Raw genomic sequence first — 16,888 nt, forward strand, 5'->3', positions numbered from 1 at the left:
GTTATAGATTTATGTAAAATAGGAAACAATCCTCTCACTTTACATGTATTTCTTTGGGAAGATTAATCTCATATGAAGTGAATTTTGAATTAAATGTGACTGTCCTGTGTTAACTGGTATTCCTCACTCTTTTTTTTTTTCTTACTACTGAGAGAATGGCTGCCAGATTAATTCTGCTCAGAGGATGATCATGTCACTCTCCTGCTCAAAAACCTCCTGTGGCTCCCCACTGTCCACTAAGATCAGCCCCAGTATTCAAGCTGTTCAGTTGGAGTGGGACTGAATCTTCCCATGGGACCAGAGGTTCCTGAGGGTGGGGCCACAACTCCTACATTCCGTGTGCACTTATGCTAACAAGGCCGTACTTTTGAGTCCTCCATCAGAACTTAACTGTTGGGTGAGGCTTTTATGCACTGGGGGTGGAGGTGTGATGGAAGTTGCAATACCTGGGATGGGATGGGAACTTGCGGTGTTTCAAACATTTCTGCATGCCCAAGAAGATCAGTGCTTGGCACACAATAGATCTTCATTAAATATGTGTGTGATGAATGAATGGTCTTTATAAGACTCTTTACCTTTGAGTTTTCCAACCTCAGGGACAGAGACCAGGGCCACAACGGTGCAGGGGTCTACAGAATATTATGCAATTTTGGATTTTCATTTCCTTGTCCAGGCTAGGGAAATGATCCCTATAATAAAAAAAGCATTTCTTACATTTGTGTGAGGCAGGGTTTCTCAACATCATGACATTTTGGGTGGGATAATTATTTGTTGTGAGAACTTTCCTGTGCATAGCAGGATGTTTAGCAGTGTCCTTAGCCACTAACCAATAGGTGCTAATAGTGCCCTGCACCCAAGTTGTGAGATAAAATATGTCTCCAGATATCACTAAATATCTCTAGAGCTGGGGGTGGAATGAGCACTGAATGACCCCCCCAGTTGAGAACCCTGAAACTGGTCTAGGGCACCAGTTTTCAACTCCAGTTGCATATTAAAATCACCTGGGGGAGCCTTAAAAACATAAGTAATGGCCGGTGCAAAGGCTTCATGCCTGTAATCCCAGCATCCTGGAAGGCTGAGGCAGGAGGATTGCTTGAGTGCAGGAGTTCAAGACTAGCCTGGCCAACATGGTGAAACCCCATCTATACAAAAAAATACAAAAATTAGCCGGGCATTGTGGCACACACCTGTAGTCCCAGCTACTTGGGAGGCTGAGGCAGGAGGATTGCTTGAGCCTGGGGGGTGGAAGTTGCAGCGAGTCAGGATTGTGCCACTGCGTTCCAGCCCGGGCAGTGGAACGAGACACTGTCTCAAAAAACAAGTGAACATAGTAATGCCTGGTATTTTGAAACGTTTAGATGTAATTGATTGTAGGGAGTAGCCTGTGCATATGGAATTTTGAAAACTCTCCAAGTGGTTCTAACCTTTAGCCAGGTCTGAGAACTACTGTGCTTTGTCCAGTGCTTTGCGGGTTACAAGTTTCACAACCCATCTGTGCAGGAGGTGAGGCAGGTTCTATTTTGTGGTTTTCTGACTGGAGAAGTGAAGTCCAGAGGAGTGTGCTGTTGCCCTGTGAGTGTTGAAGTTGGGATTTTTACTCAGCTGGTCTGACTCCTAACTCTTGTCAAGGAGTAGGGCACAGTCTGGGCGGATTGTCAGATTCTCTAAAGCGGTCTTCCATGCGTCTTCCCTTTTCCAGTTGTTTTCCCTATTCACGATCTCTCACATCCTCACTCCTTCTGTTTGTTTGTGTTTCTTCATGAAAAGGTGCAGCTAGCATTCCTCTACACTTTAGTGTGAACATGAGGCTGCTCTCTCTCTTTCAGGGGAATTGTAAGTTCTGCTTTATCTACAACAGTGAAAAGAAAGGGCTTATACCAGCCCAGCCCATAGATGGGGTGGATGGTCTGGGGGTGGTGACATCTCATGACATCTCTGAAATTAAATCCAATAGGTAATTACTTATGTTTAAGTAATTTTATGCTTTGGACTTAAAATTATGTCCAGTTCCATTTTGTTCACAAATAATGATGAAGCATCTCCTTGGTGTATAGACATCCTCTGTTGGTTGGATCTTTAGGGTGGAAGGTATCTTCTGCTTTTGTGGCACTCCCTATACTTTGGCCACAATTAGATACATAACGTACTTGATACACACATAATTGAATGTCAGGCCACCCTCCCACCTCCCATTCTAGACCCAAGCCTGTGCCTCTGGAGAGAAACAAAGGTGAAACTTTGGGACTAAATATGAAGACATGTGGCCGAATTTATCCACTCTGCCCATGGGTGGCACCAGGAGAAGCTGGCCTCGGAAGCCCTGGAGGAAAACTGAGCACATTGGGCAGTGAAACTTCCCCCAAACAGACGTTTTGAACACGGATCACTTTATTGGCATGGCTTTGTTTTAAGAAAAGGAAAAGAGACAAAGCCAAGAGACAGACTCTGCTAACAGATGCCTGGGGGTGGCTGGACATTTTTGCCTCATGCTGTGCAAAGAGGGGGATCCTGGCCCACACATCCACACCGCTCATTCCTTGGGACAAGGCTGTCTGCCTGGGCCTCACTGCACCTTCTTGAATACTTGCTTGCAGACCACACCTTCCACTCTCATCTCCTGAAACAAAAGCAGATGTTGGTCATTGGCCAGAGCAGAGTCACACTTACGGCAGGAACTCTAAAAATACTCATTAGCTTTTATTTTTCCCCAAGAGTTGGTTTAAGTAACCAGTTGTTTGGAAAGACAGTTAAACTGTATGGTGGAGTGCTCTGCAGCACCCTACAGACAGAGCTGGCTGAGAGGAAGAGTTGTGGCTCAGAGCTGACCAACAGGACCCCTTGACGCTTCCCCTCCCTAATCACCTCCCGCTGACCCAGACTGAGATCATATCTTAGAGAAGCTTAGAGAATCCTTCTTGGCTTTGGCCTATACGATTTGGCATGGTGAATATATACATCATTTGAGAGCAAATGTTGGTTCTGTCACTTTCTAGATGTGCAATTTGGACATGTAATCTAATCTTTCAGAGTTCCCATGTCCTCATCTCTAAAATAAGGGCCATATTCCTATTCTGAGAGAAGAGAAAGAGCTATAGAATGCAAAAGGGCTTAGCTCACTGCTGATGCTGAAGGGATATAACTCCTCACCTCTTCCCTCTGATTAGACGATTGGGTCAGCCTAGACCTTGAAAATATATTGCTTGGTTTTTAAAGTCACTGAGGCATCTTTTCCAGGCCCTTGGAAGAGAAGCTTCAGAACAGAACCAAGGCCCAGCCATGGTGCCTTCTTCCAAGGTCCATCTGGACCTCAACAATGACCAGGGCCTCTGGGGACCCAGCCTGACCCAGCCCAGGAACCTACCAGGTGCAGCTCGTCACCTTCGATCCACTGGGTCCAGCCACGCCCCTCCTTCTCGCCCTTCTGCACACACTGGAGCTTGTCTCCGTCCCAGCTTACTGTTGTCTGCCAAGCAAGAGACACATTTGTCAACCTGGGGCAAGCCGGGAGCTCCTGGGGGCTGGGGGAGGGGCAGCTCCCAAACTTGATAATCCAGGATGTGCTCATGTCAATTTCATTGTAGAAAATTTGCAGCCTAATACTCCCTGTCCACCACATGCTTTTATTAAAGTGTGTAAATCAGTTTTAAAATTTATGAAAACCTCCATAAATTTTATTTAAAAGGGTAATTAGGAGGGAAAAAGTCATTGGAGTGTTGCTGTCATTGCAAGCACTGAGAATGGGGCTGAGGTGGGGAGGAGGGCCTGAGGGCTGAGCACAGCCAGGTGTGGGGGGTGAAGGATGTTTTCCAGAATCTTATGGTGAAGGGCAGACTTCTCAGAGTACCCTGACCATCCCCAGACACTTCATTCACCCATTCATTGTTTCAACGTATGCTAAGTCCTGGGACACCAAAAAGACCCCATCCCTGCCCTCAAAGCGCTCTTCATCTTACAGGGAGAATGACCTTAGATATCAATAACCCAGTGAAGGTACAAATGGCAGCTGTTAGCTGCCTGCCTGCTCTGCCGGGCAGTCTCTGTGCTGTCTCTGAAGCCTCATGCCTGTCCACGTGAGCGTGGATTAGCATCTCCTTTTCACAGATCAGGTTCAGGGACTTGCCAAGTTCACCCATGTTGTTCAGTGGAAGAGCCAGGTCTGAACACAGATCTGTAGTGCTCTGAAGGCCCCCACCCCAATAGACTAAATTGTTTCTTGAAGGGTTCAGGGTCACCAGGGTTACCGACCAGAGGCTGTGGGAGCCCAGGTGAGAGTCCAGGAAGTGGGATTCCCTAGGGCTGGGCCCTAAGGGGAGAAGAATGGAGCTGAAGGAGAGGAAAGGAGGCACTGTGGAGAAAAGTTCCCAGTGGCCTATCACGGGGTGAAGGCCCGAGGTGGGACAGCAGGAAGTACGCTCAGGAGCTCATCAGGAGGGCACCAGGGAACTGAGGAGGAAGGGGAGGAAGATCCCACAGCCCAGCCTGGGCTTGGCAGAGCACAGATGAGCACTGTGACACCCTCTACCCCCCACATTTGGGCCCCCACATCTTCCCTGAGCACTGCAAGCCTTGCCATGTGCTGGGCAAGCTGAAGGGAAGACAGGCAGGAGGAGGAGGCCCAGCCCGTGTCCTGGGGACATTTCAGTCTTAGTGGAGCAGGAAAGGTCCATCCAGCAACACGGGGCTGAAAAAAGTGTTGGAGTTCAGAGGCAAGGTGATCCTGCCACCCCAGCATAGCCATGAGTGTGCCCTAGACTGAGACACATGTCACAGACATGGGCACAGAGAAAGCGCAGTGGGCATCGCTCATATTTGGGGCTGCCCACCTTCTTTTGAATAGCCATCCCATATGGGGCAGTTCTGTTATGAGCCCGGCCTCCCCACAGTAGTGCTCAGCACTCTGTTTGCCCCTCGCTCACTGTGTGGCTCTCAGCAAATCCATCCCTTCTCAGCGCCCCTGTGCTCACATCTGTCACACAGGGACATTAACTCAGGCCTTGGATGTAGAGAGCTAACGTTCTAGGATCCTTGTGTTCCCTGCCATGCTCAGCTGAGTCAGGACAGTCAGTAACAGCCTGATAAAGGATTTGGGAGAGGAGACTTACGGGAGATGGGTGTGGCGGTAGTGGGGCCACTCCCCGCAGGAGGACCTCCCCACCCCAGGCCTCCGTCCTGGCCTGCTGATCACTACTGCCCCCTGCTGTTGGGGTGAAGCCTGCAAATGAGACACATGCACTAGGGAGGCAGGTGGAGCCACATGTGCTCCCCCAGCTTTGCATAGGAATAAGTCTGGCCTCTGCTCCAGAGAGAAATGGGGCATAAAAGGACTTGGGGGGCAGATCCTCTCCCTGATCCAGAAATTCACTCAGGGCACAGTCTAGTCCCAGGCCAGAGAGAAGGCAAAACATCGTGTGGTTAACGTGTGGTGAGACATGTCATGGGTAAGGACTACTCACGACCTCATGCCATAAATAAGACAGGACGCCCATTCACTTATCCGTGCTCCTTCCATGCCAGGCCTGTAGAGGGAAGTGGGGACCCAGAAATCAGTCCTCAGCTTCAAGAAGCTCTAAGAACACTTGGTTTCCTCATCAACTGATCTTCTCTTTGTGTGTTGAATCCAGGAGGCTACTGTGCATAAGAAGGGCTCCAGATTCACTCAGAGGCACAAGAGACAATTGCTTGTTTTCAGCTATGATATACATTTTTGCCTCTTCTGGAAATATTAGTCAGGAAATATAGTCATAGTCTTTGTATTGGAAAATTTTTTTAAAAAAAACACTAAAGAAGAAAATAGTAATAAAAATGATACATGTAGTTTTGTTTATTTAGAGATGATTGCTCTAGGCCAGGCGTGGTGGCTCATACCTGTAATCCTAGCACTTTGGGAGGCCGAGGCGTGTGGATCACCTGAGGTCAGGAGTTCGAGACCAGCCTGACCAACAGGGTAAAACCCCATCTCTACTTCTCTACTGGAAATACAAAATTAGCTGGGCATGGTGATGCATGCCTGTAATTCCAGCTACTTGGGAAGCTAAGGCAGGAGAATTGCTTGAACCCGGGAGATGGAGGTTGCAGTGAGCCAAGATCATGTCATTGCACTCCAGCCTGGGCAACAAGAGCAAAGTTCTGTCTTAAAAAAAAAAAAAAAAAAGAAGATAATTGCTCTAACATGGTGTATATTACAATATATGGTAAATTTCCATCCACTCTTTTTTTTCTATCTATCTACATGTTTCTGTTTTATACAAAATTAGAATTGCATCATTTATGGTTTTGTATCCTCATTTCTTCATTTAATTGAAGCAATTTCCTATCTCAACAAATATTCTCCATAAGCATTATTTTAATTGCTACATAATATTCTAGGAAGTAGCTACACAGTGTGTGTGTGGCCCACCACAAAATGAAAATGAGGGGTCATTTGCTCAAAATCATTAAGAATTTTAAGCTGGTGACAGCAGAGCATTAAACCAAGTGAGGGGCCTTCTGAGCCCAGGGCCATGATGGACTGCCTTGGTCACAGGCCCATGAAACAGTCCCTGATAGTATTTGATTATACATACGTACTGTTATTTAGCCAATTACCTATTTTGGACATTTAAGTTATTTATTTATAATTCTGTGCTACTATAACTAAGACTTCTTTGTATACACAGTTTTGAACACATTGTTCCCTTGGAAGAAATTTCCAGAGGAGGAATTGTTGCATCAAAGAGTGTGCATATTTGAAAAGCTTTTGATGAGTATTGCCAGCTTTATCTCCAGAAAGCTCACACCTATTTACCTTCCAACACCAGGGTCAGAGAATGACCATGAGAGAGATGTTTATTAATGGTAAAGCCGGCTTTTGCTCCTGGGGCTACTGTGTCACCATTTCCAGATCGCTGGCATCTTTTAACAGGGGCCATCTGGATATAAACAATAACAATACCTTAGCCCAAAAGAATGACAGATGGCAGAATTTCAGGCAGCTTGACAGCTTGAGGGATAGAGAGAATAGAAGCCTGTTGGGGTGCAGAGGAGCCTTTCTGAGAGCCCTACAAACCAGGCCTCTTAAAGGGAAGGATCCCTATCACATGCATGCTACATCAGTCTCCAAGGAAGCCTTTCTTAACCCCAAGCTTCTGTTGACTCTGATACTGGGTGAGTTGGACAAAGCAGAGATTATTCTTGTTTGTATTGGATGTAGAGGGGTGGCTGAGCTCAGAGAGGTTCCATGCCTTTCTCTGGTCACCTAGTAAATGAGAGAAAGAATCTGGGCTGGAACATGGGCTTTGCATGACTTGGTGCCCACTTGTTTCCCAGTCTAGGGCAGGGCACCTGCCAGGTGCCCAGGAGATGGTGGCTAAAATCTTTGGGGGCTGCAGAAAAACACATGGACATTGTGCTAAGACTCTGAGCAGTCTCCTGGAGGAACACCATTAAGTTCATTCCAGCCATTGTGGGGGTATGGGTGCTGGGAGTCAGAAAGAGGTCTTAAAGGTTTCTGCCTATAAAGAGGTCCCCACAGAGAAGTACCCAGGCTGTCATGGCCTCAAAGGAGTTTCTACAAATGGGAGGGGCATTCTAGGCAGAGTGAATAAGGATGCAAGGGTAGGAGATGATGAGGGAGAAATGACAACAGTCGGTGCTGTAGATGACTATCCTGGAGTTAAGGAGAGGAGGAACTAGGTTGTTGGGGGGTGGTGGGGAGATGGGGCCAGAATATCAGACTGAAAAACCCAGACTGTGGCCTGGAGCATGTGTTCAGTGCCTGTCTTTGCTGCCTGTGCTGTTGGGTAGAACCATCCAGGAGGGCAGGTGGGCCAGGGAATTGGTCAGGCTGTCCTCTGGGTTAAAGAATCCTGGAAGCTCTCTTCCCATTTATACTTGGCTCCTGGTCCCTGCCCACTTCCTACTATACCACCTCAACCTATATCAGCTTGACCTAGTATCGGCAGCAAAGAACACGGTATCAGATAGAGCTGGGTCCTCTGTTCCCGACTATGTTGGATGACATTGGGCAACTGGATTAACCTTTCTGAGTCTCAGTGCCCTCAATTGCAAAAGAAGGCTAAACGATACCTACTGTGGTAGATTCTTCCACTGGTGACTCCCGAGTCACATGATATTCAAACCCCTGTGAAGTCTCCTCCTACATCACCTTGGTTTGGCCACGTGGCTTGCTCTGGCTAGTGGGACATGAACAAGCATGATGGAAGCAGTGCCTTTATAAACACTTGCATGCTGGGGGCTTGTCCTCTTGGAACCCTCCCCTCTTGAAACCCAGCTGCTATATTTTAAGGCAGTCCAGGCTACTCTGCCAAAGAGGAAGGCCACAAGGGGAAGCCCTGGAGGATGGGAGAGAAGCCACTTGGAGAAGAGTTGAGGCGCCCCAACTGAGCTTTCAGCTGAACAAAGCCACAGGCAGCTGAACTGCACAATTAACCAACAGAATCATGAGAATTATATGGTTGTTGTTTTAAAGTATTAAGTTTTGGGGTGGTTTGTTACATGGTATTAGATAAACAAAGCACCTACTCTACCAGGTTGTTCTGAGGATTCGAGAAAATAAACAGAAAATGCATAGGGCTGGCATGTAGGAGGCACTAGGTAATGGTAACCATGATGCCCAGAGCTTAGATAAAGATGGGTTTGCTTGTCAATGTTGAACAACAATGAAAGCCTTTTTTTTTTTTTTTTTTTTTTTAAGAGTTGGAGATTTGTGAAGCAGTGATTGACATGCTATTCAACATGGCCAAAGTTTTGGAAGCTCCTTCTCTTTCCAGGATACTCAGATCCATGAGGAGACCTGCAGGGGCTGCCTGCTGAGCACCAGGATGCCTGTTTCCTTTATATGTTAACTGGTCTTTGTTTAAGCAGAAGATCTGTTTGAAGACTCCCCATTGATAGCTGGGATGGCTCAGCAATGTGATTTCATTCTCCCACTCTCCCCATGTTCCCTTTTGGTGGGACTGGATTTTTCATTTTAAGCTTTTTATCTTGTGGGAATAAACTAGTTATTTCAAAGAGAATCTGATTTGTCATAAGAACAGAAAAAGGAGGTGTGGAGCCAAGGAGGGGGACTATCACTTAAAAACCAATGACATGGAAAAGGAAGTAAGTGATGTTGGAAGATGAAAGCCTAACAAACAATGGTAATTCATTTTCTTGTGACACAAAGTAGAACTTATGAAAACAACTTTCCCAGGACCCAATAACTTATTCCACGACCTCCCTCTGAAGTCAGCAGCCAGCCATCTTTGCTAGATCAGGAGCAGTGAACGTTTGGGGACAAGGATTCAGCCAGATCTGAAAGGGTCATTAAATGGTCATTTAATCTGGCTTCCTAGATTAATCCAATTAATCAGGGTCTAATGGAAGAATTTCAGGTAGGAATATATTCCTGATGCTTTTCAAGTCCCACAGAAAAGGCAGGTGGCTGTGGGGATGGGGTGAACATGGGTACAAACCAAGGGGGCTAGACAATGCTGCTTCTCCCAACCCCCATATGGGCTTTGGGACCACCTTAGAAATGAGGCCCAGATAATCCAAGAGTAAGGAGGAGGGATGGCCATTTTCAGCTCACCTCCTCACCAGAAATTTTCATCCCATACATCACCCAAAAGTCTGCAAATGGGCTGGAACCAGGGACGCCTGTTGGAAAGTGAAGCCAATCTAACTTTTCTATTAAAAACTAATGATAACCCCCATCACCTTGGCCTTGCCAGCAGTTTACCCAGAGAGACATGTGCCAACAAATGAATGAAGACAGCTTTGTACCACTAGGACAAGGGACTTTTACCTCAGAAGCCATTTTCCAGCTCCTCTGACCACTTAGAAACCCCAGCTGTCACTGCTGCATGGGACAGTGACACAAAAAGCCCAGCTCCCACAGGCAGCCTGAGTGGGTGTCTCCCAGGGATGTTTCAAGGCCCACTTGCCCCACTCAGGTGACTCACACTGGGAGTGCCAGACAATTCCCACTAAATGGAACCATCTCTTGGCAGTGACCTGCTATGACCTGCAAATGGTGGGAACTCTATTTGGTATCAAGAAACTTGTGACATTCATTAACACTCCCATGCCAAAACCCCACTCTCAAGAGCAGGGGATGACGGATCACTCACAGCCCTCCACCCGGCCCTAGTAGTCCCTCTGTTTACGGATCCTCCTCTGGAGGGCTGGGACTGAATTCTGTTGTCTCTGTGGTTCCAGAGCCAGGTTATAAGAGGTGAAGCTTTGCCCATGATGATACTGCCTGCAAAGGCCAGAGCCAGGACTGACACAGGTCTGACTCCAAAACCCATGCTCTTTAGATTTGGGGTAAAATTTCAAAACCAGACAGTGAGTAGATACTTTCTTTGCATAAAGTAAATTGCTAAAAGATGCAAATCCTGGAGTTTGATTTGAAAGTGTGCTTCTCCTTTTGAGGCTATGTGTGTTCCTGGGACAATTAGAGGGTTTTCAGCATCTGGTGCTTGTGTTAAATAAGTGATCAGGAGGGAAAAGTAGGGGAGACAACAGAGAACCTGCCAGGTGCCAGGTACTGTGCTGGGAGCTTTCCACAATGTTTCACTAAATCTTCAAGCTTTACAGCTGACAAAAATTAGGCTTCTATAAATAACCAGCCCATCACCAAGGGGTTAGGGCTTGAGCCATAACTTGAACCCAGTTCTCTCTGGCTAAAAAGTCCATGAGCTGCCCCTGAGGCCAGGCTGGTGAATGGGTGGGTAGTGGCTCCTCTTCTCTGGTCCATTCCTGGGGGGCTGGAATAATCTAAACTCAGCACATTCAAGAGGAAAAGTCAGTTTCACTCTAAAAGCAGACTAAAACTAAATTAATAAGGCCTTAAAATGTGAACAAGTAATTAGAGACATAATAGATGTTCAAAGCAACCACTATAAATAGTATAGCCACAAGGCTTTTGTGAGCATGAAAGAATGCAATTCTAATACCATGAAAAAGCTAACAGCAAATAATACAATTCTTAAGACAAACAAAATGAGAAAATGTTAAGACTAATAACCTTGACATGTTATAGTTATTTTTCCTTAAACAATTCGGAAAGTTCCTAGAGTCAATTTAAACCATTGGAGTGCTCAAGGCCAAGGTTCTGGATAAGGAGGTGGGAAGAGGACTGGAGAAGGTCACAGGGCCCTGTGGAACTACACTCATTCATCCCAGGGACCTAGCACTTAGGGTGGCCCTAAGGCTGGGATGGACAGAAGCTCTGCCATGGGGTAGCTCAGCCTGGAGAGAAGGCAATGACACCGCTGTGCTATACGCTGGGGTGGGTGACGGCCCCCGACCCAGCCTGGGGGGTCAGGGAAGGCTCCCTGGTGGGAGTCATAGCATTGCTGTCATTATCAGTCACCATCATCAACATCATAACAACATGTGTTGAGTACTCATTATGTGCTGGGCAGGGTACTAGGCAAAGTATGTGTCATACCAGTTGACTCCTGACAACCTCCTACAACAGGTATACTACTCATCATTTTACAAATGTGGAGACTGAGGCCTGAATTTCACCCAACCATGAAGTGGGGAGATGAGATTCGACTCTAGAGCTCATGCTCTTGATGACTGTGCTCTGCAGTTCCCTGATTTAAACTGACCCTTGACTGAGCAATAGGAATTCGCCACGTGGTTCTGTGCAAGGGAATAACATTCAGCAATCATGAGTTTCACGCCTCCAGTGCACCAGCTGTGGGTGCTGGAGAGAGGGAAGTAAGGTGAATGGCCTGCTCTTGAGGGCTCACAGACTATCTGAGAAGAAGGTAAGAAGACAGAGAGAATTCCAGCAGAATGGTAAGTGCTGGTAGACAAGTGCTGGAGGTTATGGAAGTCAGAAGGCAACTCGACAGCCTCTAAAAGGTAGAGACAGAGGCCCATCAGGGAAGGCTTCCTGGAAGAGGTAAGGCTAGAAGTAATGCTGGAAGTGATGCCAGAAAACACCACGGGAGTTAGCAAGGAGTGGAAAGAGGAGCCAGGTGCAGTGGCTCACACCTGTAATCCCAGCACTTTGGGAGGCTGAGGTGGATGGATCACCTGAGGTCAGGAGTTTGAGACCACCCAGACCAACATGGTGAAACCCTGTCTCTACCAAAAATACAAAATTAGCTGGGCGTGGTGGCACGTCCCTGTAATCCCAGCTACTTGGGATGCTGAGGCAGGAGAATTGCTTGAACCTGGGAGGCAGAGGTTGCAGCGAGCTGAGATCATGCAATTGCACTCCAGCCTGGAAAACAAGAGTGAAACTCTGTCTCAAAAAAAAAAAAAAAAAAAAAAAAAAAAAAGAAAAAAAAAAAGAGTGGAAAGAGGAAAAAAGGAACAAGGGAGTCCCAGGCAAAGGGAACAAGCACAGGCAGTTGCAGGAAAATCAGGGACAGCAGGGGCTGCATGAGGGAAGCTTCTACATAGGTTTTGCCCAGCTTAACTTGTGGATGACCCTCCCCATGAAGGCTGACCCTGTACCTCCAACCCAGAATTTACTGAGGAGATTGCTCACAGCCTCTCTTCTTCCTCACAGTATGTCTTCATGCTCCAGCTGGCCAAACCTGGTGCCATGGAAAATCCAGCGTAGCCAGTGCTGGATCTGCTACCTGGGGCCAGTACAAGGAGTTGGTGTGTTATCAGTTCCATCAGCACAGGCAGGGGGGTGGAAATGGGGAGTAGGGTGGGAGAATAAGAATTAGAGAGGGGACATCCTGTCAGAGAGTGCTTAGGAGGGGCACTGAAGGCCTCACCCCTTCCATGGGAATCTCTGGCCTTTATTTTATATATGTGTGTGTGTGTGTGTGTGTGTGTGTGTGTGTGTGTATATATATATATTTCAAGGCAAATAGAAATAAATGGCTCCCAGAAGATAAGAGGGGCTAGATCAGTAACCAGGTAACCAGGGAAGAGTGAGCATGTCAGGATCTCTTGACGAAGAACTCCTTGGGGTCTGGGATCCTCTTATTCACTGCAGGACACCAGCCCCCATGTTAGAATCCGTGGCAGAGAAAATGTGCATTGCCATTTGTTGAATGAATGAATAGCAGAAAACATTCTGGTGGCACTCTTGCATTGAACACCACGCTTTCTCCAGGCAATGTGGCTGTTTCTTCCTCACAGGTAAGCCTTATAGAAAGGGGCCAGCCATCAGAGTGATTTGACCCTGAGTCTCTAGGGCTCAGAGTGCTTAGGCTCTATACTCAAAGGTGCGCAACTAGGAACAGTATAAGACATGGTTTAAATCCCCTCTGCCCAGCTCTGAGCCCATGGTCTGCCTAATGTTCCCATGTGAACATTTTGCTGGCATGAATATTATGGTCATTGAATATCACCTGGTAGGCTGCGGGCCTGGTCTGGCCCAGCCATGGGACAGATGCCTGACTGCCAAGCTGGGCATTCAGGAGGGACCCAGTGATAGCCTTGGGTAGAGGCAGACCTGAACTGCAGGTTCCCACCTCTTTCTTGCTGGGTGACCAAAGCAATTTACTCCACCTCTCTGAGCCTTCACTTCCTCATCTGCAAAATGAGGCTAGTGAGCCCAGCCACAGAGCAGAGCCATCCGGATGAAATGAAACAAGGGGTTTCAAGGACCTATGTCAGTGCAGCACACACAAAATGCTCAGTAAGCAATAATTCCTGTCCACTCTTGGCCTAGTCCAGTTTGTTCCCTGTTCCCTGTGAGCGTGGAGGGGCAGGTGCCTTTTTAGGCCAGCCTCCACCCTCATAATCCTGCTAGCTCTTCTCTGGTTTGCCAGGTATCCCTTCATACATGTGACCACCCCCAGAATTGGTCTTCTGGAGGTCACAGATCAGTGTGAGAGGATGAATAATAACAGCTCATACTGATGGGGCAGTGGCACGGTGGGTCTTCTCACACACCGTTCACCTAATCCTCACCACAAAGCAGGTATCCCCTATTTCATAATTATCCCCACTTCACAGACAAGTAAAGTCACAGAGAAGTGAAGTAACTTGCATAAGGCCACCCACTTTGTAAGGGAGAGAAACGAGATCCCAACGATGACAGTCTGGGCTGGTCCGGCTGGTCTAGCTCTGGAGTCGAACCAGTTACAGCTCTGTCAGACTGAGTCATTTCCTTCATGTATAATATAGGAAGAATTTTGGCATCTTTATCATAGAATTATTGTGAGGATTAAAAGAATTAATGCATGGAAAGTGCTTAGAAGAATTTTTGGCACATGGAATACCTAACAAACATGAGCTATTATTAAATGGCAATTGCATCTTGCAGTGATACGGTCAATGACTACATTTAGATTTCTGAGGTTCTGCTATTTTCACTTAACATTCATTTAATGAACACATTGGAGACCACTGAGCCCATGATGGTGTGGCTGCTGCTGTGTAGAATCTCAGACACATTAACTAGCATCACAGGTGCCCTAAAAGCAGCACCTGAAGAGAGGCTGCAAGGCAAAGGAAGGGCACGGTGGTGGGATGGGGAATCAGGTGGGATGAACAGAGCAGATAAGCCTGGGCAGGGTCTTGACCAGTGGGTAATTCTCCTCCCAGAGGAAGAGGCAAAGAAATACCTCAGGGAAGTGAGTAGAGGGATGCAAAGAGGATGGCAAGTGAAGGCTCCGACAAATGGCGGGATGGGGCCAAGCATAAGGAGTGAGGGAGAGACAGGCAGGGCCATGATCTGAAGAGCCTGAGTGCCATCTGGCTTTTACCCATCAGCACTGGGAAGCCCTTGGGAATTTTGAGTTGGGGAGTAGCATGATCAGATTCCCTTTTTAAAAAGGGAGGGATGGGCTGAAGTGTTGAGCATGGTAAAATGGAGATCAACGTGAAGATACTGCAGTAATTAAATGAAATAATCCATGGAAAGCGCTGAGCCTGGCACATAGTAAGCATGAGAGATGTTAATTGTTATTATTATTACTGGCATGAGATATTCAGAGCAGTGGGAATGAAGAAAAACAGGAAGAGACGTTAAGAAGCAGAATCTATGAAACTTGGTGACTGAATGCCTATAAAAAGTTTTCATTTATCTTCATAGTGATCATTTACATGGCTACGTAGTGGTCTATGCAATTAAAAAGCCACAGTCTTTCTAACCACCCATAGTTATTTGATATTTAGGTATAGCAGCAGGAGATAGCCTGTTCTATAAACCATACAAAGTAGAATCAGAGGCATCCGAAGTCAGATCACAAGTCTGGGGTTAACCAGTAATGTGAATCTGGGCAGGACTTTTGGCTCCATGTCTGTAAAATGGGAGAGTGGCACCTCCTATCCAGGATTGTTAGGAGATTAAATAAACAGAAAGTGACAGGACAGGGCCTACCACATAGTAGGCCCTGAGATAGTGGTTATGCTTATGTGGGTTGTTGAGAATTACTATCACAGAGTGACTAACCGATACTTTGGTACAAATAGAATGATTTTCCTGGAACATAATCCCATAAGTGGGATCCCTGAGTCAAAGAGTAAGATGATTTTCTGATTTATTGCACATTATGAGAAGATTATTATTATTATTATTTTCATTTTCTGAGTGCAGGGCCAGTTCCACTGTAAAGCTGGCAAAGGTAGGTTTTGGAGCCTGGGTTCCATGCCATCCCCACCTTCACACCCATCTTGTTTATACCATTCTTTCCCAGAGTACTCCTATGCTATCCTTGGACCCTCAGTTCAGGAATGACAGAGGGAAGAAAGAGGGAAAGGGTGGCAAGAGGAAGGAAGAAAGGAAGAACTTATTAATCCCTGTATTAAAGGTAGCTGGCACCCTATGGTGCTTGCGTTCTTGGAGACTACCTGCCACGTTGTGAGGAAGCCCAGGCAGCCAGCAGAGAGTGAGTGTGGGCTAGCCATCTGTAAAGTGGATCCTCTACCTCCCCACTGGCACGGCAGGGAGCAGGGACAAGGCATCCCCACTGCGCCCTGCCCAAATTGCAGATTTGTGAGCAAAACAAATATTGTTGCGTTAGGGTACTAAGTTTCAGAGTGGTTTGTTACACAGCAACAGGAAATGGAAATAATTCATTACCACATTTAATTATCACATAACTCCATTAGGTGGGTATTACCCTTAGCTCCTTTTACAAATGAGCACATTGAAGCTCGGAGGGATAAAGTACCCTTGCCAAGGAAACAGCTGGACGGCGGAACCAGGATTCAAATCCAGGTCCATCTCAAAGTCAAAGCTCCTAATTGCTCTGTTGCACCTCACACGTGTCCAGCTGCAAACACTATTGGTATCACTTACTTGGACCCTCAGTTGCAAACCACTGTCCCCAGGCAGTCTTCATCCCCAACTACCCTGATCCTGGAATGGAGCTCCACCTACCTATTCTCATTCATCCCCTAGAACTAGGCACCTTTTACCCCAGCACAGGTTTATTACATTGAATCATGATGAGAAAAATCACAGGAAACTAGGCACAGGCCAGCCGGCTTCCTTGTTTTTCTTTGTTAGTAGTTACCAAAAGCATGGTCCTTGAACCAACAGCATCAGCATCATCTGGGAACCTGTTAGAAAAACAAGTTCTCAAGCCTCAACCCAGACTTTCAGAATGAGAAACTCTAGGGGTAAGGCATGCTCAAATTTGAGAACTACTACTCTAACATGTGGGCCTTAATGCTTGATCTCTGGAGTTTGAATGTCTTAGGATATTTTCAGACGCAAGTGACAGGAAACCAATTCACATAGCTTAGGGGGAAAGAAAAAAATGTATTGGTTAAAGTACATGGTAAATCTAGGAATGGTGTGTCAGGAACTCTAGTAACCCTCTAATGTTGCATTGTCTCTGTCTCTATTGGCCTCATCGTTTATTTTCCTTCAATTGGATTTTTCCATGCAGCCAAAGAAGGCGGGGTAAGGGGACTGGCCTCAGAGAACTCGAAGCTTACATCGTAACAGCTCATCAACCTTTAAGGGAAT

General features: G+C 46.6%; 1 protein-coding gene across 1 annotated transcript in view; it reads right to left on the minus strand.

Annotated features, from left to right (window-relative positions):
- Positions 1-2,370: 2,370 nt before the first annotated feature.
- Positions 2,371-16,888, minus strand: part of RBP1 (retinol binding protein 1) — a 231,459-nt gene continuing 216,941 nt past the window's right edge. The window contains 2 exon segments of the mRNA XM_015132011.3: positions 2,371-2,617; positions 3,362-3,463. Coding sequence (XP_014987497.1) covers positions 2,564-2,617; positions 3,362-3,463 — 156 coding nt within the window. The 3' untranslated portion in view covers positions 2,371-2,563.

This window comes from Macaca mulatta, chromosome 2 (assembly GCF_049350105.2).
Source record: "Macaca mulatta isolate MMU2019108-1 chromosome 2, T2T-MMU8v2.0, whole genome shotgun sequence".
In the NCBI taxonomy this organism is placed as follows: Eukaryota; Metazoa; Chordata; class Mammalia; order Primates; family Cercopithecidae; genus Macaca; species Macaca mulatta.